At 38.6% G+C, this 22,995-nt stretch overlaps 1 protein-coding gene across 1 annotated transcript in view; it reads left to right on the top strand.

Moving 5' to 3' along the window:
- The first annotated feature begins 2,238 nt into the window (after positions 1–2,238).
- The window catches only part of LOC145670507 (transient-receptor-potential-like protein), a 130,279-nt gene continuing 109,522 nt past the window's right edge, over positions 2,239–22,995 (top strand). The window contains 4 exon segments of the mRNA XM_081739257.1: positions 2,239–2,350; positions 5,740–5,977; positions 12,238–12,380; positions 22,768–22,969. Of these exon segments, the coding sequence (XP_081595383.1) occupies positions 2,265–2,350; positions 5,740–5,977; positions 12,238–12,380; positions 22,768–22,969 (669 nt within the window). The 5' untranslated portion in view covers positions 2,239–2,264.

Here is a 22,995-nt window from a genome sequence, read left to right as displayed (position 1 = left end):
AGCACGTGCTACATTACAAGAAATTATATAACAATTCCTTGTAGCCATTCCAGACAGCTTGGCAGAACACCTAGTGACTGGACATTCCATTTAAAATACTATTAGTAAAGTAAACCGCTTTTGAATACCTAAAAATGAAGTTGATGCCAACGTCAACATTCAGTCCACCAAAATTCAGCTCGGAATAAATGTTATATTCCTTATTTTTATTTCTTTATAAAATAATAGCTTATATGTATACCAAGTGTCAGAAATTGCGTTACATTTCTACTAAATTTAGTGTCTAGAAATATAAAGTAAGTGGTTGAGGTTTTCTTCAGCAACTCTAGGTATGTACAAACAAAGTGCAGAAATTTGGTATATGCTCCAGGGTTAATAGTGTGAATGTCATGACATTGAAGAACAAGCTAGTCGTATATCTCTCTAAAAGAATTTTTAAAATACTTTATTCTATTTCTATTAAAACATAACTTCGTCTACATGTGTGAGTGGCTTTAAAACTTGTTGTTACATAAGTTCTTACAATGTTAAAGGAAAGGAACTGTAAAGAACTCCTGAGGTTGTTGCTACAGAGTTAGCTGTGATTAAGCTTTCTTCTCTCAAACAAACTGTTCTTTTATTTAATGAGAAGTAGGAATAATTATTTTCACATAGTTTTATTTAGTAAAAGCAGTTTCCAGAAGGTGGGAAGGTCGAAAACAATAAAATTTTCTGTAACAAATGTATGCTGCACACAAGAGCAACATATTCAACGGACCCCGAGTCATCAACCTCTCTGTTTCCGAATAAAAATCGTTTACGAACAACTTTTTGTGATTTTTTTTTCTTTTTGGGTTGGCTTAAGAGCAATATTTCGGGGATACGAATGCACATACACGCTTGTACCCACAATTCCAAGCGCTCAATAGTGCTTTCGCGTGTTTCCCGTAAACATTATCCGCCGTGTGCAGAGTTGTTTCAACATATGATTAGCATCATGCTAAAGGCCTGACTATTGCAGGAAACCTATCGTTGCATGAGAACCAGAGGGACGTTTTCATACGTTTACAGGCGATAGGACAAAAATATTATTTTCTTAAAAATATGTGTTTTTAGTAAGATGGTAATTGAGCTACATTAGAACAGATGATCGACAAGGAGAACAGATGGCGTTACGTTCCATTTACACAAAGTAGGCTTTCAAAATTATGTCCAAACGAAGAAAACGAAAACCACATTTTTCGATTTACGTTCCTCTTGTTCTCATGCGACGATACGTTAATCGAGCTCTTTAGTATGACACTAATCACGGTTCAGAACGACTAGCTACATAGGGCCCTATGTGGCTGAGTGCCGAAATCAAAAACTAGACTTTGTTGTTTCTTGCACTTTTGTAATTTTTAGACCTCATATTGTCTGCTCAACTTACCATTATATTTGTTTATCTTTTAAAATGATATTTTTTATTTTCCCTCTACGTCTTCGTCACAGAAAACACTTAAAATTGTGAAAAAAATCATACAGTGCCATGTTGCTGTGGCTAGAGTACGTTAATTGTATTTACATTAATAGGCAATCAATGGGAAAATAATTTCTTTTTTACAAACAGCGTTATGGAATTAAATAAATTCGTGACCCGTGGGCCCAGTATATCAGTGGTAGGTTGGGGTGGGAGCAAATATTGTACGTCAGACAAGGGTGCCGATCCAGGAGGGGCTTAGGACCCTCCCAAGCTCATGTGAACCCCCTTACTGTATTTGTAAATTTACAATATTTGGCATAATTGGAATGCAATTTGTTTTAAAATCCTCATATATGCTTTCTGCATCTGAATGTCCCCCCTCCCAAATTTACAGAGAAATCGGCGCCATTGAGGTCAGAAGCACTTAGTAAGTTTAAAAGTATTGTTCTTCTAGGTATGAAGAAAGCTCAGAGAAACTTCTTCGTAATCTTTCGAAGTTCAGATGGATTACGGAGGAATGACACCATAAATTGCACGGTAGAATTATCTTCAAATAACAGAATTTAAGACCAGAATTTCTGGAACTTTCGGTTCATGTCCCGAACTCATTGACGCTGATAGTTGGAATTTCGCTCTGTTGGAATTTCGCTCTGTTGGAATTTCGCTCTGTTCATTAGTTGATGCCAACTAATGAAATGATGTAAAAGGAAACTGTTGAATTATTATGCAGAGGTGTTCCTTTTTATCTGTGGTATTATCCTCCTATATTAATTTTTATTGTTTCTTAAAGGGGGAACATGCCCCACCCCACTCTCCAGTGCAGATGCCGAGTTTACCAAAACCCTTGACGTTGGAGGAGAAGAAATATCTGTTAGCTGTGGAAAGGGGAGACTTAGCAAATGTCAGGAGGTAAGTTAATTCAAAGTTAAAAAAAAAAAAAAAAAAAGATCCATCACGTTAACGCCTAACTTCCAACTACGAATGTTATTTGATTCACTTCGAAAAAAGAACCAGCAAGTTACGTATTACGATTTTACGATTTTACGATTTTCACAAATAAAAGTGCCTTACTTTGATCTTCTCGAGGGAAGCTGATAATTTCACATTGCAGTACCAACCGTTAAGGATGTTGAATTATCGCGCAATTTTTGTTTTCAGGCTTATTGATCTATAAGGAAAAGATTATTCTGTTTTCTTTAAAATTAACTAAAAATTTTAAATATTAGATTTTACTAATTCATTCTTTAAATTCTATATAAATTGCGTTTTGCTTTGTTTAACTTAAATCTCTTGATATAGAATTTTAATATTTTAATATTTACTTAAATTGATATTTGATACAGAATTTATACCAAATACAATGCAAATTCATTTTCACAAAGCAAGGGACATTTAACCTGACTAAAAAAGAACAAAGATCAAGAAAACCAAATCATTGACGTTCAGTTGATGTAAAACAGGGGTAGCCACTCTTTCCAGGAATTCGGATTCGGATTAGGAATTAGATTTCTGGGCTTTCGGCATCTATGGCCATGTTACCCCGTCACTAGGATTAGGATTAGGAATTAGATTTCTGGGCTTTCGGCATCTATGGCCATATTAGCCCGTCACTAGGATGAGGATTAGGAATTAGATTTCTGGGCTTTTGGCATCTATGGCCATGTTACCTCATCACTAGGATTAGGATTTGGAATTAGATTTCTGGGCTTTCAGCATCTATGACCATGTTACCCCGTCACTAGGATTAGGATTAGGAATTAGATTTCTGGGCTTTCGGCATCTATGACCATGTTACCCCGTCACTAGGATTAGGATTAGGAATTAGATTTCTGGGCTTTCGGCATCTATGGCCATGTTACCCCGTCACTAGGATTAGGATTAGGAATTAGATTTCTGGGCTTTCGGCATCTATGGCCATGTTACCCCGTCACTAGGATTAGGATTAGGAATTAGATTTCTGGGCTTTCGTCATATATGGCTCTGTTAGCCCGTCACGTATGAGAAATGACGTCTCCCGGTGATAACACTATCCGAGGAAAGGGAAAAGACAAAGGACTGGCACATGTATATTACTTATCATCCCGGCATTTGCCTGATATGAATGATGAAAAACCAGGAAAACCTCACTCCGGATGGCTGGCCCGAGAAAGATTTTTACACTTTGTCGACCGAGTGTCCCCATCGGGTATGGAACCCGAGACTGCTCCCACTGTTTTCAGGATTGAGAGCTACTTGTGATTTCAAAAATCACTGATTGTTCTATTTATCTGTTCCACTAAAAGGGATCTTAAGATTTGAACAATGATCCATAGTACAATCTAGATCACAACGGGATTCCTCTCACTGCTTGCATGCCAACTAGAGACTGCGATTGACAAGGGAGGGCTGGGGAGCAGTTTCCCCCGTCTTTGAGAAACATAGTTTTTAATAAATTGTATAGACCTAATTATATACGAATAAAAATTGTGAACCTCTTACGTCAGTGGACTATCTTATGCCCCTGGTAAAACCTGAAATGACGCTGCTCTTGATATGTTGACCATCCCTGATTTAAAAGAAAACATAATAATTTTTCTTCAGATAAATCAGTGGTCTCAAAACAGTCGGCATAGATGTTCATTACCCTCAGTGGTATAGCGATTTATGGAATCTGAAGAAAGTTCTTGGAGTCATTTTTTAAATAAATGTTTATATAGTTAATTTTTTTTGAGTTATACCGTATTGTGTAGTTATCAATAATAAACTGTTATAAAGTCTGAAGAAAAGTTTGGACAAAACTCAGCATGTATCTATCTATCTATCTATCTATCTACATATATATATATCCTAATATCCTATTCTAAACACATTTAAAATAGAAAAGGAAATCTCAATGTTTTGTTGAGTTTTGTTGCATAAAAAGTTTGGGTAATGACTTTTTAAAAAAATGAAAATTTTGCTTTTCAAAGAATAATTTTCCTTTTCATTTTATTTCAACAGGCTGTGTCGTCTTCATGATTTCAAACCTCTCAGGAGGAGACCCAAGTTTGAAAACTACTCGTCAATTTGATCTATTTAAAAAAAATATAGAAAAAGACCCGTTAAGTTACTGAGGCGAGAACACCCACTGACAAAAATTAAAAGTCGACGCCTACGTTCAAAAAACCCATTTTGCAGTTGGAAGGCATTTGTAGTTAGCTACAATAGTTAAATTTAAATTGTCTCAAACTCAATAGCCAGACGTACCTGCTATAGTGCTGCCAAAATGTCTTGAACCATGGCAAAAATGCGAACTAAAGCTCACACCCACGCGTTGACCCAATAAGGCAGCGTTTCCCAACCGGTGTGCCGCGGCACACTGGTGTGCCGCGAATGGACCGCTGGTGTGCCGCGAGGAAATCGAAACAAAATTATTAATTCTATAGCAACCAAATTGCAAGACATAGGAAAAAATGTATAGTTTTATATTTCACATTACTATGAATTTCTACCATGGAAAAATTACTGTAATTGTAATATATTATTCTACATCTATTACCGTGTAGCAGACAGTATCTCGGCTCGTACACATTTCCACGGTTAGCTGCTATGTCACGCTTCAATTGAGAGTCATACTAGCACCGAGAAATGGAAGCACTTGTACGGTTCGCGTCAAGTGAACGTTCGTAGAACACGTTAATGACAGAACAACACTTTGTTCAACAGCTGTGTTTTGACTTCGACGCATCGCAAGCTGTGTGATTGCAATAATATGCACCGGTTTTGGTTAAAACAGCAAAGTTAAAAGTACAAGACATTTGTTTGTTCGTTCGTTATTTAGTGACCTTCGTTCTTAGTGAAAGATTGGATACAGTTCTCGAAAAAGAAAGCGTATTTTTAAAAATCTGAGTCCTATACTATTTCATTAAAATTGTTTTGTATTTTAAAATTAGAATAACGGCATAGGGGAATAATGGCATAATGAATGAGCATAGGGGAAAACCAGTGATCGAGCTTTCATCTCTGTGAGAAGATGATCAGTAATCACAGGAAAAAAATACTATGGCATTTTATATTTGCACATAATAATAATATCTATGAGTGTGCCGCGAGAATTCAAATTACACCCGTAGTGTGCCGTAAGTTGAAAAAGGTTGGGAAACGCTGCAATAAGGATTCAGCTGTTGCTAAGCGAGAGAGCCTTAGCGAAAGGGAGTGGAATTCCTTCAGCTGATAGCAGCGCTTGGAACCGAACACTAGGTGTCAAGTCAATGTGGTATATCTTTAGAAGTACCAGCTCATGTAGTTTTAATTATTATAGCTGATGGACATTCTTGCAGGATGATCCAGAAAGCATATCGACGCAGCTACATCAACATCAACTGTGTGGACCCGTTCGGCAGAGGCGCTCTGTTAATGGCGATAGACAACGAGAACCTGGAGATGGTAGAGCTGTTGGTGGTGATGGGCGTTGAGACGAAGGACGCTTTGCTTCACGCCATTAACGTGGAGTTCGTGGAGGCTGCAGAGCTTCTGTTGGAGTACGAGGAACTCATCCACAAAGAGGGAGAGCCTTATGTAAGTACACATAACAACTTTTGTAGCTCCTAACAAATATTATTTTGGGAATAATACAGCTTCCGAGGAGGGGGGGGGGGGTGTTTTCAGCGATTGCACACATGCAACGTAAGACCGTATATCAATCACCTTGTCTTGACGAAAGAAAGCGATCGGTACCAGAGTTGGTCATTTCCGGTACTCGGTACCTAACACGGTCACCGGGGATTGGGTGTTTCCAGCGATTGCACACATGCAGCATATATATCAATCAACTCGACTTGATGAAAGGAACTAATTGGTACTGGAACAACTCAACCTTGTAAACTATATTAGGAACAATGGAACGGAAGTGATTGACCAGAAGTGACCAATTCCTTTGCTTATTAGTTACTTTATCAAGTAGAGGTGACTGATATAGGATGCATGTGTGCAATCGCTGGACACACTCTACCACCGGAAGTTGTATTAGGTAGAGTGTACCGGAAGTGGTTGACTGGTAGTGACCAATTCCGGTACCGATCGCTTTCTTTCGTCAAGATAAGTTGACTGATATATATGTTGTAGTCAAACGTTGGAAATATCCGATCCCCGGAAGCTGTATTATTCTCAATATTTTGAATTGCTAAATGTATTTCCTGTGTGAAGTTCACAGAGACAAGGCATATATTTACAGGACGTTTGTTTTAAAATAGTCCCGCCATAGTTCAGCACCTTAATTATATACGAACCATACACATTAATTGAAGCCAATTCCCCTAGGGGAGATACTGAGACAAAAATCTAGTGTCCAAAACGTATCTTTTGCAAGACGCTCAAGTTAATTAATGTCTCGTTGCACGTAACGTCCTTTAGGCTAAAGGAGACGGTTGCTTAATGAAAGCTAATGGTTATGAAGGAGTTACTGGAATGGAAATGTGCAAGGAAACGGGAGAACTCCGAGAAAGCCTACGGAACACGACGTTATCTGCCAGAAACACATAATCGAACCAGGGACCCCTCGCACTAGAGATGAGTCTTCTGCTATGAGCCACTGTGTCTCCCATGAGTCTATGGGGGGAGATAAACGCAACAGTGGTGTTGTTGATTTCTTTTAGTTGATCTTGTGTTTCTGGCTTGTTCTCCTATATTTGTGTTTTGAGATTGTCCCAAAGATAACAGATCGGGAAAATAGAAAGGCCAAAAGTGGATGGTCTTCCCGTTGATAATGTCGTCTGAAGAGACCTATTTAATGTGCTCAAGGGTTTCTGTGGGTTTCTGGGTTTTTGTCCATCTCACTGAGACTAGAGACTTTCTGTATTTCCTTACAGAGAGAAAAATTGCTTCTACGGACTAGTTGTAGAGAATAGAAATATACGGACTATAGGAGGTAAGAAATAATAAAAGAATACTACTTGTCACATATCATTGCTGATTCTTCTCAGTATTTTAAGTGACCCAGTCACTGTGAAAATATTTCTATCTCCTATCAAATTTATTAGGATATAACGATTTATCAAATAGTATTTTCATACAAGTTTAGTTTAACGTATTTAGAACGATACTTTGTATTACTGGATGGGCCAGTCTCAATTAAGCAGGTTTTGATCATAATTAAGGGGGCAGACTACCAAATATTTTTCAAAAGCTAACTGTTTTCCTTTTACCCGTTTTTCGTAAGTGAAAAGAGATAATAAAATGTAACTTAACACAATAATAGATCATGTTATTCTACATCCGAAAATATAAATCGGAAGAATTTTCAGTGTTGCTATCCATAGAAACTACAATGTGACCAGAATTTGAATTATCCAAAAATCTAGGTTAAAACAGCGACTAGAAAAATGAACTCAACGGTAATTGATGACTTATCATGCAGTCTTTGTTCCTTGTTAACTACTTTCTAAATAATGTTTGTACTTTGTTGGTAATAACTTACTTAAGTTACTACAAAATAAATAAGTTATTACAAAATAAATACAAATATTATTTAAAACGTAATTAACAAGGAACAAAGACAGCATGATAAGTCATCAATTACCGTTGAGTTCATTTTTGTAGTCGCTGTTTTAACCTAGAGTTTTGGATAATTCAAATTCAGATCACATTGTATTTCTATAGATAGCAACACTGAAAATTCTTCCGATTCATATTTTCGGGTGCAGAATAACATTATGTATTACTGAGGTAAGTTACATTTCATTATCTCTTTTCACTTACGAAAAACGGGCAAAAGAAAAATTGTTAGCTTTTGAAAAATATTTAGTAGTCTGCCCCCTTAACTAGTCAATCCAATAAAACACCAATAATAATAAGCAAGTACCTTTTGTTGTCGGTAGATGGCACCATCCTACGGTGTGCTGAGAGCAGTAAAAATAATTGAAGTTATTATTTATATATTTTCGAAAATTTATAGTAAACTCATGATATACGCAGGGGCTTCGATTAGGGGGACAAGAGGAGGCAGTTGTCCCCCACTTTTTTGAAGTGACCCCTTAATGTATATAGTTTCATTTGGAAATGTAAAGTTTTTTTTATATACATATATTACTAGTTCATAGAAAGGAATGGTGATATATACGAAGCGTATCCGGAAAGAAAGTACTGTATCGCTTTCCCGCCGCTGCTGTGCTGTGATCGGCGTTCCACGCATGCGCGCTAGTCGTCCTTGTTGGTCTGCTCTCAACTGAGGCCATTTTGGTTGTTCTGTGTAGTGTTGTCTGTTTACAGTGTAAGTTTAAAATGTCTAAGACAATTGACAATCCCGCCGACTATGAGATTCGTTCGGTAATTCGATTTTTAAACGCAAAGAATGGGAAACCGGCAGAAATTCATCGTCAAATTAAACATGTTTATGGTGAAAACACAATGACTGATGGAATGGTAAGAAAGTGGGTAAGGATGTATAATGAGGGTCGAACTAATGTCCACGATCAGGGGCGTCATTTAGGAGAGGCAGGGAGGGGCATTTGCCCCGCCCCCTGAGTTTGAGATGTATATAGATTTTATCAATAGAATAGTAGTAAATCAGTGAAATACGCGAAATTTTACTTATATCAAGGGTTTTCCCCCCAAGCAAAATCTGAAACGACGCTCCTGTCCACGATGAGCCCCAGAGTGGTCTGCCTTCTGTTGTCAACGATGACTTGGTGAGGAAAATTGCTGAAAAAATCCGTGAGAACAGACGTTTCACTATGACAGCGCTTTCAGGCAAATTCCCGACGAAGTGAAACTCGCTGTGCAGCAATGGTTCTCATCACTGGCGGCATATAGTGTTAAACTCACTGGCGGCATCGTTCTATGAGGAATTACTAGATAAGTTGATCCACTGCTACAAGTGCCTCAACAACGGTGGAAACTATGTGGAATAGTAGTGTAAGATATGCTCTTTCTTGTAACAATATTTTTTTTAAAAAAAATATGTTTACAATATTTTTTCCAAAACAGTATTTACTTTCTGGATACGCCTCGTAATAATTGCCGTTACGTGAGTTCTATGGTTATTTGTCTTTCCGTTTTAATTGCAATTAAAAGCAATTAATATTGCAATTGGGTATTTCCTTAAATGTCGTAGCATATGCTTGTAGTATTTACTGTCTTTCATTTTCTAAGAGTAATAACATACATTTAATGGCACGGGTAGAATTAAAAATACGAGGGCTAGTCAAGAAAGACTTGGACTGATTTTTTTTCTAGGCAATTTATTATTACTCAGCAACAGGCACATTATCCTTTTCAAAGTAGTCCCCGCCCATTTGAATGCACGTTTTCATTCGAGTCTTCCAGTCCTCAAACACGTGTCGCAGGCCATTCTTTGAGAGGCCCTTCAAAACCGCCTCCGATGCCTTCAGAACCTCGGAATTATCGCAGAAGCGGCGTCCACGCAGTCTGGATTTTAGGACAGGGAATAGAAAAAAGTCGCACGGTGCGGTAGGCGTCTCCACCATCCTCAAACCTTTGCAACAGCTCCCTGCAAGTCTCTACTCGAACGGCCTTCTGCTCTGGTGTCAGGAGTCGCGGAATCCATCGCGCACACACTCGGCTCATGTGGAGGTGGTCATGCAAAATTTTGAAGGCACTGCCATGAGATATGCGTAGTGCGGCTGCCAGATCGTCGATACTGATGCGGCGATCTTCTCTAACAATGACTGCTGCCGTGTTAATGTTCACCTCAGTAACAGCTGACGCTGATACACCTGGTCCACCAGCTTTCGTGATTGTCATTCGGCCCTCTTTAAACTCTTTGAACCACCAGAACACGGTACTTCGTGGCAGAGCGTCATCTTTGTAGGCTGCTCTCAACATTCCTAGAGTTTCTGTTGCACTTTTTCCCAGGCGATAGCAGAACCGTATAGCTGCAAATTGTTCATCTCGTAATGACTCCATTTCTTCTACAGGCGACTTCTAGAGGCGGCGCAGAACATCACCTGCAATAAAAAGTCGTGGTTACCAAACATGCAATGATTCCTTAACAACATTTTATATATATGCACAGCAAGACCACCCTACTTGTATGCCAAACTATGAAGCTCCAGCGTTAACAGAACTGCCGGGAAAAAAATCAGTCCAAGTCTTTCTTGACTTGCCCTCGTATAAGTTGTTTATTAATCCCCAATTTCAATATAACTTCTACAAAACAAGCCTCATTATTCATTACTATGGTTAATATTATCCTTTCTATTTATTTGTTTTCCAAAATCGTTATTAAATAATTTGTTCAACAATTTTCCAGTCAGAATTTCAAGATATTCATGAACAAGGAATTAAATCTCTTCTTACACTTTCGTTGTTTAAGAATACAAAGTGGTGGTACCTATTTGCGTGGCTCTTGTCAATTTACTTAATAAAATCTAAAATACGATATACGGTATTTTAACTGCGAAAGATAGTGTTCTATTAGTTATACAACCTTTCGTCAAACAAACTGTTGGAAACAACCAGTAAAACTAACATTGATATACAAATATTCAGTTCATGTCTTGCTCCTCCCCACTTTTAACGTCCATTCCCCGCCACTGGATATTCCTATCACAGCCCAGTTTTTACTTTCTAGATCCGCCGCTTTTATTCGTTTTAACACAGCTTTCTTCAGACCTGGTCTATACATTTCCTAGTTAATATGGTCAAAAGCCATTTCTAGATGAATAATCATTATATACCTTTTCATGCTGCCCTGTATAAAGCTTGCAATGATTTATTTTAATAGACTGATAACATCTTAAGTGCCCGGTAAGTAGGAGAAGGCGTTGTACCTGTGAACACCTTTAGAGTCTTCGAAATTTTGGTGCTAATATTCAGCACTTTTTCCCCAATTTTTGTCGTACATTTGAAGTGTCATCTCTTTGCTATCAGATAGGATGATTTTTAAACGTGTTACATAATTACAATAGCTTTTATAAGATAAAATAAGAACAAATTCGTTTTGTTTACAGGTACATTATGGTCGTGTACCTTTGAACAGACCCTCTTGTACCTTTGAACAGTGATAATTACAATGTTTCTGCGGCAATAATATAAAAAGAAACCACAAATATTAACAGTTATAAATTGCAATAAAAGGTTTAGCTATAAAAAGCTCCCCAGAATTAAAACTTTATTAATTAAATTAAAAATTGAAGAGAAGTTCTAACAAAAACTTGTGAACAATACCTAAAGTTGAGCATATACAACTCCTAACATTATGTTATATAATAAGCGAATATATAGAAACTACTTAAAATTATAATTAATAACTTCATATACTAACCTAACCTATATAAAATATATCAATTGTTTTGACTACTTACATTGTGTAGCTTTAAACAGTATTATTTATCGTTCAAAGGTACACGATTCATTAATGTTCATAGGTACAAGAGGGTCACCATTACGAAAAAAAGTTCTCCACTAGCTTAAATATTGAACAGAAGTTAAAACTAAAAATATTACTGTATTCACCAATGATTCTACCCCAAGTTTGGACACATAAATATCACAAGTTGCGAAAACCAAAGAGCACAAAACTCAAAAGGTAACTACAAAAAAATCTTCGTTTTGGGAGTGAAAAAATTAAAACGAACATTACTCGACACAACAATCAGTAAACAACAACCAAACGCGTTTGTAGTGCTTTTTTTCATTTAATCTTTCAAATGAATTTTAATCACTGCACCTAGATAGCTCTGAATTCGAGAAAAACACAGGTATGCAAAGTTACATTGTTTCAAAGGTACAACGCCTTCCACTCTGTAATAAGTTTGAATTGTAGTTCTTCTAACATAAAAAACAATTTAACAATCTTTAAAATATTTTTAATATTTCAGAGCTGGGAGAAAGTTGACTGGAACACGGCGACATTTACGCCAGATATAACGCCATTGATTCTAGCAGCTCACAGGAACAACTACGAAATTCTTAAAATACTTTTGGATCGAGGAGCAACTTTACCGATGCCACATGATATTCGGTAAGAATTGATAACAACTTAGAAAATTTGTGACATCTAGGGAGCACTTCTCAAAGATTGGTGAATGTTACACAAATAGACAACTATCTAGTTTCCTTACAATTAGAGCAAACCACGCATAAGTTGGTAAAAGTGTACATGTACCTGAAATTCTGTAATTTTTCCCATCAGCAGGGCCGTAACATGTGGGAGGGCATGAGGGGCAACTGCCCCTCCAGGGAAGCTCCCCGTCGTTCGAGGGGGGTCACTTTAGGACAAAATTTTCTTACTCGATATACGAACGCACATGAAATTATAAATGAAGCATCAAACAGGTTCACTACATTACATAAACAAAACAGCACACTAAAGGTAAATAAAACAAAAATGAGTCCTGGGCCCATTTCAGTAAAAAAATATCTACTATTAGGGGCTCTAGAAATAATATTTATACATATGGCTTTGAGATGTGTCAATATTGTCCCCTTAATTAATTTTCAGGTATGGAACGGGCCCAGGAGCGTGCGGAAGGACCCACAGTCTCCGGGGATACACAAAGAGTAAGAGAAAGATGGAAAGAAGGAGCCGATTTTCGAATTTTGCGGAGGAGGGCCCAAAATAACTTTTTCTAGGGAACCCAAATATTAATGCTTGCCCCCCAGAAAAAATATAAGTGACAGCGCTGCCTATCAGCAGTAGCGTTCTCACACTCGCCCATCTTGAAATGTTTGTTAGTAAGGGGTGGGGGCATGTCAAATACATATTACATTTATATAGTATTGAATAGGGATGGCCACAAAGTTCCGGTTCCGCAAGGAACCGGTTCTTGGAGATCCGGTTTTTGAGAACCGGTTCCAGACCTGGATCCGAAAACCCGGGTTCAGAACCGGATCTTAGGAACCGGTTCCAGACCTGGATCCGAAAAACAGGTTCCGGAACCGGATCTTCTTGAACCGGATCCGTTCAGAGCAGAAAACCGGTTCCACCAGGAACACTGGTTCTGGCCATCCTTAATATTGAACCTATGTTATTCTACACCGTAAAAGACGATAACTAACTGTTAACTGCTATTTATATTCTCAGGAAAAAATGTAGAACTAGATTGCTTTTATAAGAAAAGAAAGAGCGTAGAAGTGTAAGATAAAATCTTTAGGGTTTATTAATCATTTCTCTGCTAGAAAAGTTTACTTTACCATAAGAGTATACAAATGCATGTCAAGCTACGAAGTTTATTATTATTATTATTATTATTATTATTATTATTATTATTATTATTATTATTATTATTATTATTATTATTATTATTAAAAATGGGTCCCGTCCTGGTGGACCATCGCGTTGGTGCGCCCCTACATTCACGTCATTTATCCAGTGAAAATGGCAGCAACAAACTAACAGAGGAAATTAGCTGAAAATGAAATGACCATTTCTAACATGAAATGTGTGGCCGCGGTGGCTTAGTGGTAGAGCGTTCACTTCTGGTGCATGGGATCCCGGATTGAAACCCTTCTCCCGCCACGTGAGTTTGTGATGGGCAAACACCGTGTGCGTGGGTTTCCTCGGGGTTCTCCCGTTTCCTCCCACTTTCTTCATTCCACCATTTCATTCATTTCTCATCATCACCGTTTCTTTTTTAGCCTAGCCGGCATAATCGTGGGACGTAAAACTCAAAAATTTCAATTCATTTTTTCTAATATGAAATGCTTTCCTGTATACTTTGGTAAGCGCTAGGATAGCTATAGCTCAGTGGCGGATCTAGGCCGAAGCCGGGCGGAAGTTTTTTGAGTGACAAAAATAATTTAATCTATTTGGACCTACCTGGAGTTTTTACCTTCTAGACACGTCATTAGTATAGCTTGTGAAAGTTTCAAAATCTGGTCATGCAAACTAAAATATAATTCGAACGAAGCTCTTCGTTTTTACTCGACTTAGGTGTTCGATTATCCGGATACTTTTCCGAGATGCCTGATCCATTTGTAACCAAATTTGTCATGGTGATTCGAGAGCGCGCGCTCAATGTCTTAAGGGGTCACGTGTCCCGATTGGGCAAACCATTGAGGAATAATCACCGAAAATTTGAATAATCATTAAAGGTCGATGACTTCGCTCCAAATTTGACATTATTGCATACCTAGTTTATACCTATATTCACACTGTAAAAAATAAGGTGTTGAAATAACAGAAAATGACTACCACTTTAGCGTGTTAGTTGTGTGTTAATTCAGCAGCAAGCTTTTTTTTTTTTTTTTTTTTTTTTTTTTAAGGCTAGCTGAGAGCTAGCCACCTTTTAGAGGGGTACACCCTCTTCCAGGAAAGGAAGTGAAGGACTGAGAGGAATGAAAATTCATGGATGGTCTAAGTGAGGTTAGGTTATTCAGTATTTATTTATTCTTTATTATTCATTATTCCATAAGGTCATTATGATCTTTGCGATCATAATCATTCTGTAAGGTGGGACGAAAGTACAACATATATAACATACAAAGGAGATATTAAATAATATATATTATAACAAGCATTACTAATACTAAATAGTGCAGATAAACGATTACGAAAAGGCTTAGAGATGGGAAAGTATAAGTTCTGAGTTAAGAAAGTATAATGAGAAATAGAAAGACTGAATGATAATGGGCATGAGGGATGAGGTGAGGTGCAAAGCACGGCACAACACTTAGGAGAAGTTAGTATGACAAATACGATTATCTTCTGCCTAGGGGCGACGCTAGGCTGATGAAGACATGGGGAGCCCTGTTAATTACAAAGGTAGTTACTGTGCGCTATATGATGGGAAAAGATGCGGAAGATGATCATGCAAATGATAGTCCTCGAGCAGCGCAAGGTCCGGATGATCAGGGGGAAGTGTGTAACAATAAAGTGTAAAGAGGAGGTGTAACGGTGTGTGATAATAACGAGAGCGAGATGGATGAAGTGCGAGGTAGTGCATAGTTTCAAGAAGAAGAGGCTGATGATTAACATAACGTCCAGTAATAAACTTGAGGCGGAGTGATTCAAGGTGAAATTTGAGAATCGGGAAGGAGATAAGAGTGTACAGATCACGAGTAGGGCTAGGGAGAGAAATGCGAAAAGCCATACGGAAAGCATGTCGTTCGAAAATGTCCAGTTTTTTATAGTAGGAGAGTGGAGCGGAGATCCACGCAGGAAAGCCATAGGTGAGGACTGGTCGGAGGAACGCTTTGTAAGTATTCAGGACGAGATGTGAACATAGTCCCCAGGTAGTGCCGGTTAGTCGTTTCAGCAGATTGAGTCTATTTGTGACTTTGGTCTTGAGAGATTTGAGATGAGGTGCCCAAGTAAGATGATGATCAAAAACTATTCCAAGGTACGTGACAGTTTTAGAAGGCCGAATGGGGATATCGTTAACTGTTAATGAAAGCAAAGATGGATTGCGATGAACTTTGGATCGTTGTCGAGGCGGGATGAAAATTATGCTTTGAGTTTTGCCTGCATTGATTGAGAGATTCCACTTGCGACACCAGCGTGTGAAGCGATTAATGGCTTCCTGAAGAGAGATATTGATCTGTTGGATGGTTCGGCAGAGAGCGAGAAAAGCTGTATCGTCTGCATACTGAAACAGGTGAATATTCTGAGGCAAGTCTGGAAAATCGGCCACAAAAAGAATATACAGTAGAGGCGATAATGCTGAGCCTTGTGGTACACCACACATGAGGAAAACAGGGTGCGAGAGTGAATCATTGATTGCTACATATGACAGACGGCAGGTGAGAAAATGGTAGATGAGACGGATATATGTAACAGGAAGTTTCAGCCTGGTAAGTTTGTAGATGAGAGCTATATGCCAGATTTTATCAAAGGCTTTCTCTAGGTCAAAGAGAATGAGACAAGATGGGTGAACAGAGTTATAGTGGTTGGTAATGAGTGTAGTAAGACGAAGTAATTGGTCGTTTATGGAATACGAAGGTCGGAATCCAGCCTGATGAGTGGGGATTATGTTTCGAGAGGCTAAGTATGGGTGTAGGCGTTTAACAATAATCCTTTCAAAGATCTTGCTGAAGGTGGATGTTAACTGGATTGGTCTGTAGGATGAAATATCAGATGGCGGTTTATTCGGCTTGGGAAACATAAGAGTTTTGGAGACTTTCCAGTCCAATGGGTAAAAGCCAGTGCGGAGTATAAAGGTGTAGATTAATGAAAGAAGAGTGAGGAATGAATGGGGACTTTCTTTTACATGGCGATATGTTATACCATCAAAACCTGGAGCGGTATTACGTTTTCGCCGAACAACAGAAGTAATCTCCTCCACTGTAATGGGATTGGTGAGTGCGTGGGTAGGTAGTGTATGAGTATCAGCTGGTTGGAGATGTGGAGACTGAGTATTAACTGTATTGGCGGGATGAGTGCGAGTAGTAGGATCTGGTGCAGGTGGAGTAAAGATAAATTGAAGGTGAGAAGCGAAGGCGTTGGCTTTGTCTTGATCAGAATGGGCAGGCGTATTATTGATAAGAATTGGATAAGGTGTCTTAGTGAATTTGCCACATAGAGCATTAAAACGTTTCCAGTATAACGTGGGATGTGCTGTGTCTGCAAGGTGATTGCATGTCTTTATCCATTGACGTTGCTTGTAGGCGGTAATGTAGTTGCGAACGGTCCGTTGGAGTTGGTGGTGAAGACGTAAAGTAGCAGGATTTCTAGTTTGCAGATATTCCCAATAGCATTGACGTGAACGACGTACCATAGCAAGGTATTGAGGTGGCAATTTAGGCCGAAAAGGTATGGACTCAGTTTGTGGAATGTAGAGTGTGGAGGCCTGTTGAATAGCCGTGGTTAGAGCATCAACTTGGGTAGTAAGTTCATCGGAAGTGGTAGGTGAATGATATGGTTCGATGGCGGAAGAAAGGTAAGAGCGATAATTATCCCAGTTTGCTTTATCATAGCGTGGAGAAAAACGAGGTGATCGTGCGGATGGCGAGTGAGCAAGACCAGTATGGTAAGTAAGCTTAATTGGGGCGTGATCACTGCCAAGCAAATCCAGGACTGTAACTGTGCAATGCGTAACTATTGTATTTGAAGTAATTGCTACATCGGGTGTGGTATTAGAAGCTGGGCGAGTTGGTGAAGGTAAGTCAAGTAGAACACCAGTAGTGTTGGTCAGTATGAAATCTTTGAAGTGTGTACGTTCCTGATCAGTGCGACTATGCATATTAATATCTGCGAGAATAATGAAATGCTTATAGGTGTTGGAGATATGAGAGAAGAAATCGTATGGTATGGGTACGCCGGGCCGGATATAAATAGTAGCAAGAGTGATAGCAATGGATTTAAAGTAAAGAGTAGTAATAACATGTAACTTACTCTCTTACGTTCTACAAGTTATGTTTGACTTGGATAACCTTTTAAGGCTCTTGCATTCTGGTGCAACCAAATGAAATTACTAACTTATAATAAACAATATCATAAGAAATGTAATCAATCTTACCTTACTACATAATTCCTCGATAGTCTGTTGGCAGTCTATTCTATCGGTATTTTTGGAAACATATATATAACAATTGGAATATGTTTATTGTTCACAAATCTTCGATAATACAAAGTTGTCTTTGGAGAAACAGGAAAATAAAAACGAAGAAAAGGAAAAATGTCAATTTACACTATTAAAAAAAAAGTCCATAAACATCAACTCAGTATTCAGACTGAGTTTCCTTTAATCTTCTTCCACGTAATTGTAACTGATAAGTCTGTTATATCCAAGGTGATGAATGACTAAATTTGACACCTGGGGAATAATATGCAGCTCTAGCCAACTTCAGAAAGACGACGCACTAACCCACTCTCAGGGACACAAGACAAGGACGACGTACATAATAGCACCGGCCAAGTATACTGCTTTACATCATTCAATTATCAAATTTGGACATATTAATGATTTTCCTTACACACCTTTGTTTTCTCTGATAAGAGCGTGAAACAATACACCTACAAATTTGTTCTAATTACACAATTAGCAGTAAGAGTGATAACATTTACTTCTTTGCTTTACTATTAATGTATCAACGCAGCCGTCGTGACTTACAATAAATAGTAATACTATCAGAAATTAGTTCCGAACCACTACGAACGGGATTACACTTTTAAAATACAAATCAAGTCAGTATTACTCTGACAGCGGGACGTGCGATTTATTCAGCAACCGTCACCCAAATATATTCACTGGTGATACGTGCAATTTACTCAGCAACTGTCACTCACCTTTCATACATCTGAAATGTAACCTGTGTAGACGGAACTCCACTGTATTAACATCTATTTATGCCCATAGCCTTGACGGACTCCACTGTACTATGATGGTGCACTTTAACAAACTATCAGGTGTGATAGAAATATTTCGTAACTACTTTTCAGATTGAAGTAGGTAGATTCGCCGAAACTGATGGTAAACGCTTACTTTCATATTTTTGACTAGAGAGCATCGAGGAGATACACGTTCTTTTATCAGAAGCCAATTCTGATTAAACTACACTGAAATACGTAGAATGAACCTGACAAATTATCTGAGAGGAACTGCTCTTCGGTATCATCTCCACTGACATAACCCACTTTGTTTATGGAATAGTGACGATGATAAACACAAAATCAAAAGAACGTCGTTAGCATAAAAGCGTAAATATTTCGAAGCAAATTATATACTGTATTAAATACTGATAATAGCAATAAGTAGCAATAAACATATAGAAATTCTTACAATACACAATCAAGAAACATACATAAATTTCTTCCAAATAACTTTGGTTGTTGAATTTTTAATGGTTGAGGACGGACGTTTAAGCTAATAGGAATGAAGATTATCGAAGTTGTGGGAGCTCACTGCGGGAAAACACGTTTGTAATTAAGCACTCATTGTAATATTTTGTCACGAGACTGATCAAATATAAATAGATCCCTTGTTAAATTACAGTGATTCATGCAATAGATTACCTCAATACACCAATAAGAAGTCGTTGGATTAATATGAAAAAAAAAAATCAGCAGTACCCGGACCTTACAATTTTTAATCACAAGCCCCCTGAGAGCTGGCTTTTGGTTCAAGAATTTCCAGGTGATGGTATGCACTATAAACTATCACTTTCTGAATATTCGATGATGAATTTCCTTGTTTATACTTCTATGAAGACCACAGTATTTCAAATATAATTAGAAATGTGTTTCCATGCAGTTCGTCCCACTAGTCATGCAGATAAAACGAGTTTCTTCCAAACATCTTGGATATATATGAATACACTTAGTAACTAAACTTTACCTGCATATGAAGCAGAAGCAGAGAATGTAAACAAGCCACCAAGAACTCAAACTCCCACTTATACGTTACTTCAGCAGTTTATAAACACGTGTATCAGCAAGTTGATGTTACACGGCTTTTTATGTTTTACGATATTGTTGTAATTATACAAGTAACGAAGTTCCTTTAACACACACTAAACACTGTATGGCTTCTGAATGTTTTCGTATTATTGTTTCTTCACATTAAATCTATTTAACACTGCTTCAGCGTAATATTGTGCGTAATATATTGTACAAAAACTCATATTGTTACGTCTTCCTTGATAAGCTAGCCTCGCGCCGGGTGCGCTCTCGCAAGTTCTGACTAACGTAAGCTAGCCTCGCGCCGGGTGCTTTCGCACATTCTGGATAACGCAAATCGCAATATTTGCAACGGAATTTACAAGCTTCGGAAATTTCGGTGTAAAAGTTACTGAAATATTTATGCATTCTTCCGTACAGAGAACAATAATATATAATTAACTGAGGCGGAAAATCAGTCCGTCTCAAACATATTCTGGTATGTTTAGTACAGGGCTAGTGTGCTGTCTGAAAGGAAGATGATGCTGGAAACCTATGGCAGCTCCGCCGTTTACCCGTAACGTAGGTAAAAGGTTATCATGTCGGAGTAAAGTGAAATTTGGAATTCTGCACTGTGTGGACGGAGTGAGGAAAGTTTCGTTCAAGAGAAATGCGGTGATGTGTTCTTCTAGTAAAAGTGCTTGGAAAAGGACTTTGTTTTTCGGAAGAGAACGGATATTCAAGAACAGAAAACCTAATTCCATGATTAGCAGAAGGTTACACTGATGTTTCAAGTAGAGTAGTATGAATGTGAACATAATTGTTAGAATATGTGTCGTAAAGAGCGACATTAAAAGTCAATTTGGCGGCTAGAGTGAGCTGTTGAAGGATGTGCGGACGATGAAAAGGATGAATGTTTTGAAGTGCAAGGGTGAGAAATTCTAGCAATTTACCAATGGCAACTGGGTCATTGATAGTAGTCTCCGTATTTGTGGAAGTAGACTGTGTTCGTAACGGAACCACTAGTTCTGGGTGTGTTTCGTCCGGTGAAGGTTTGCGTTTACATTTATAACTGTAGGCAGGATGGCGTTCTGCTCAGGTGGAGCATTGGGGTGGAAGCTGCATGTTTGGACAAACTCTAGTGAGATGTGGTCCAGAGCAGTACCCACAAACTGTAGGGTTTGTGCAATTAACAGTTGCATGATTGTTATAGGTCTGGCACTTTTCGCAACGGAGTGGTAGAGGCGGAGAAGAGCGAGAAGGCTCAACTCGATGTTTTCTCTTGTAAATTAATGCACCATTAGTGAGCAGGAAATCGATCGTATCTTGAGACATAGTCACCACTCGTACCATATAAGTGGGGCCAGTATTGTTGCGTATGCGAATTACTCTGTCTATGGTGTGCCCTTCCTGCTTCAATTCCTCGAGTATTTCTTCATCAGAATAGGAGGGATCGATTCCTCGGATAACCACAGAGAGCAGCGGAGAACGTTTGGGTGGAGGAGGTTGCTTACGGCGAGCGGTGTTGAGAGAAACCAGTGTGGAGTTTTTGCCGAATATCTCAAAGGAGGCCTTATTTCGGACGGTAGTTAAGAAATTTTCATCGGTAGATTTGAAAATGAAGCCATTGCGTGTCTTGACGACTTCAGTAATGGGAATACTGGGAAGGTATTTACGAAGTTGCAGAATGATAAACTTTTCGTTTGTGAACTTGGCGTCAAAATTTTGCAGTAAGAAGCAATGAAGTGATGAACTAGGATGAGATGATGAGGATGGTCGGCGTGCAGTTGGTGTAACATCGGCTTCCATGTCTGATGAAGCTGAAGCGTTATCGATATGTTGTTTCTTGGCGGGAGGCGAGTTCTTGACCCTATCAGAGTATTTTGTTTGGCTCCGTGGAGATCTGGATCGAGATCTATTAGAAGCAGTTGACACACTGGAGGCATTCGAGCGTTCTGAAGCCCGTCGCTGTCTTTCAACATAGTCCTTCCGCTTCTCCACCTTCGTGGAGGGAGCAGATGGGCTAGCGAAGACTGGGGGTAATCCTCCATGCCTGCATTCCAGAGGTAATCCACTGGCTGAGCCTGGGTCGGTCATCGTAAAGGCCAATTGCTGGCACAAGCCTTCTGTGTTCTGCCCTCAAACCGATGTAATGAGAGAGAGAATGAAATGTATTGATGTGCAGGTGGGACAACCCGTTCGGATAGTTATCCAGGGGGAGCAAGTCCCCTATCTCGATCTGTAGAACCGGCTGCCCTTGGCTAGATCAGTCTGACAGACGGTTCGCCACGAAAGAGACAAAGAAAGAGCTCAGGATCAGGAAAAGGAAGGATTTTCTCAAAAATCGTCACTGTTTACTCAGTGGCGCTTCAGAGCAATGCTCTGGATGAGTATGATGAGCAGCAAGCACATCGCCTTCCGGGCATATCACAAATTACTCTTTACTACCTGGGAGAATTTTTATTAGTATTTATCGCTTAATATAAGCAAGGCTTTGGGAAGTATATTTGGCACTTGTGCCAAGTAAAGAATAATGCTCTATGTTTTCAGTAATCGGTCACAATAATATTGTTGTAAACCTGTGAATCGTCTGACAACAGTTACATAGGCAACAGTTCTGTCATCTTCTGTTCATACGTGCTAAGACACAAGAATAACAGACAAAGAAAAGAGATGGAAGCACTGCTATTTGTGTAACTGTTGTCAGATGTTTCAAAGGTTTACAACAATATTATTGTGACTGATTACAGAAATCATAGAATGTGTTTAGTTACTTGCCACAAATGTGAAATATATTTTGCAAAGCTTTGCTCGTACCAGCCAATAAAAAAACAATATAAATACTCACAGCCAGTAACGAGGTATTTTTGATATGGTCTACGGCAACGTGCTTGGTGTTGAATTGACACACAAGTAACACGCTAAAGTGGTAGTTATTTTGTGTTGTGCAGTGTGGATTTAAGTGAGTTAAACCGTGAAAGATTTTATGCATTCGCAGTTTCATGTATTATCAGGTATAAACTTATAATACTATCACTGTGTGTCATCTAGTGAATTTATTCCGTTATATAACTCTATTTATTGTATATTTCAGCTGTGGCTGTGATGATTGTATTCAATCTGTAGCCGAAGACTCTCTGAAGCACTCGTTATCCCGTGTGAATGCCTACAGAGCCCTTGCAAGTCCTTCCTTGATAGCTCTGTCTTCCAGTGACCCTATTCGGACAGCGTTCGAACTTTCGTGGGAACTGAGGAATTTGGCTTTTGCAGAACAAGAGAGCAAATCAGAGTACATGGTAAGTTATTGAAATATTATCTCAAA

This window comes from Thermobia domestica, chromosome 14, assembly GCF_964235325.1.
Source record: "Thermobia domestica chromosome 14, izTheDome1.hap1.1, whole genome shotgun sequence".
Lineage (NCBI taxonomy): Eukaryota > Metazoa > Arthropoda > Insecta > Zygentoma > Lepismatidae > Thermobia > Thermobia domestica.
This window is presented reverse-complemented; position numbering and strand designations above follow the sequence as displayed.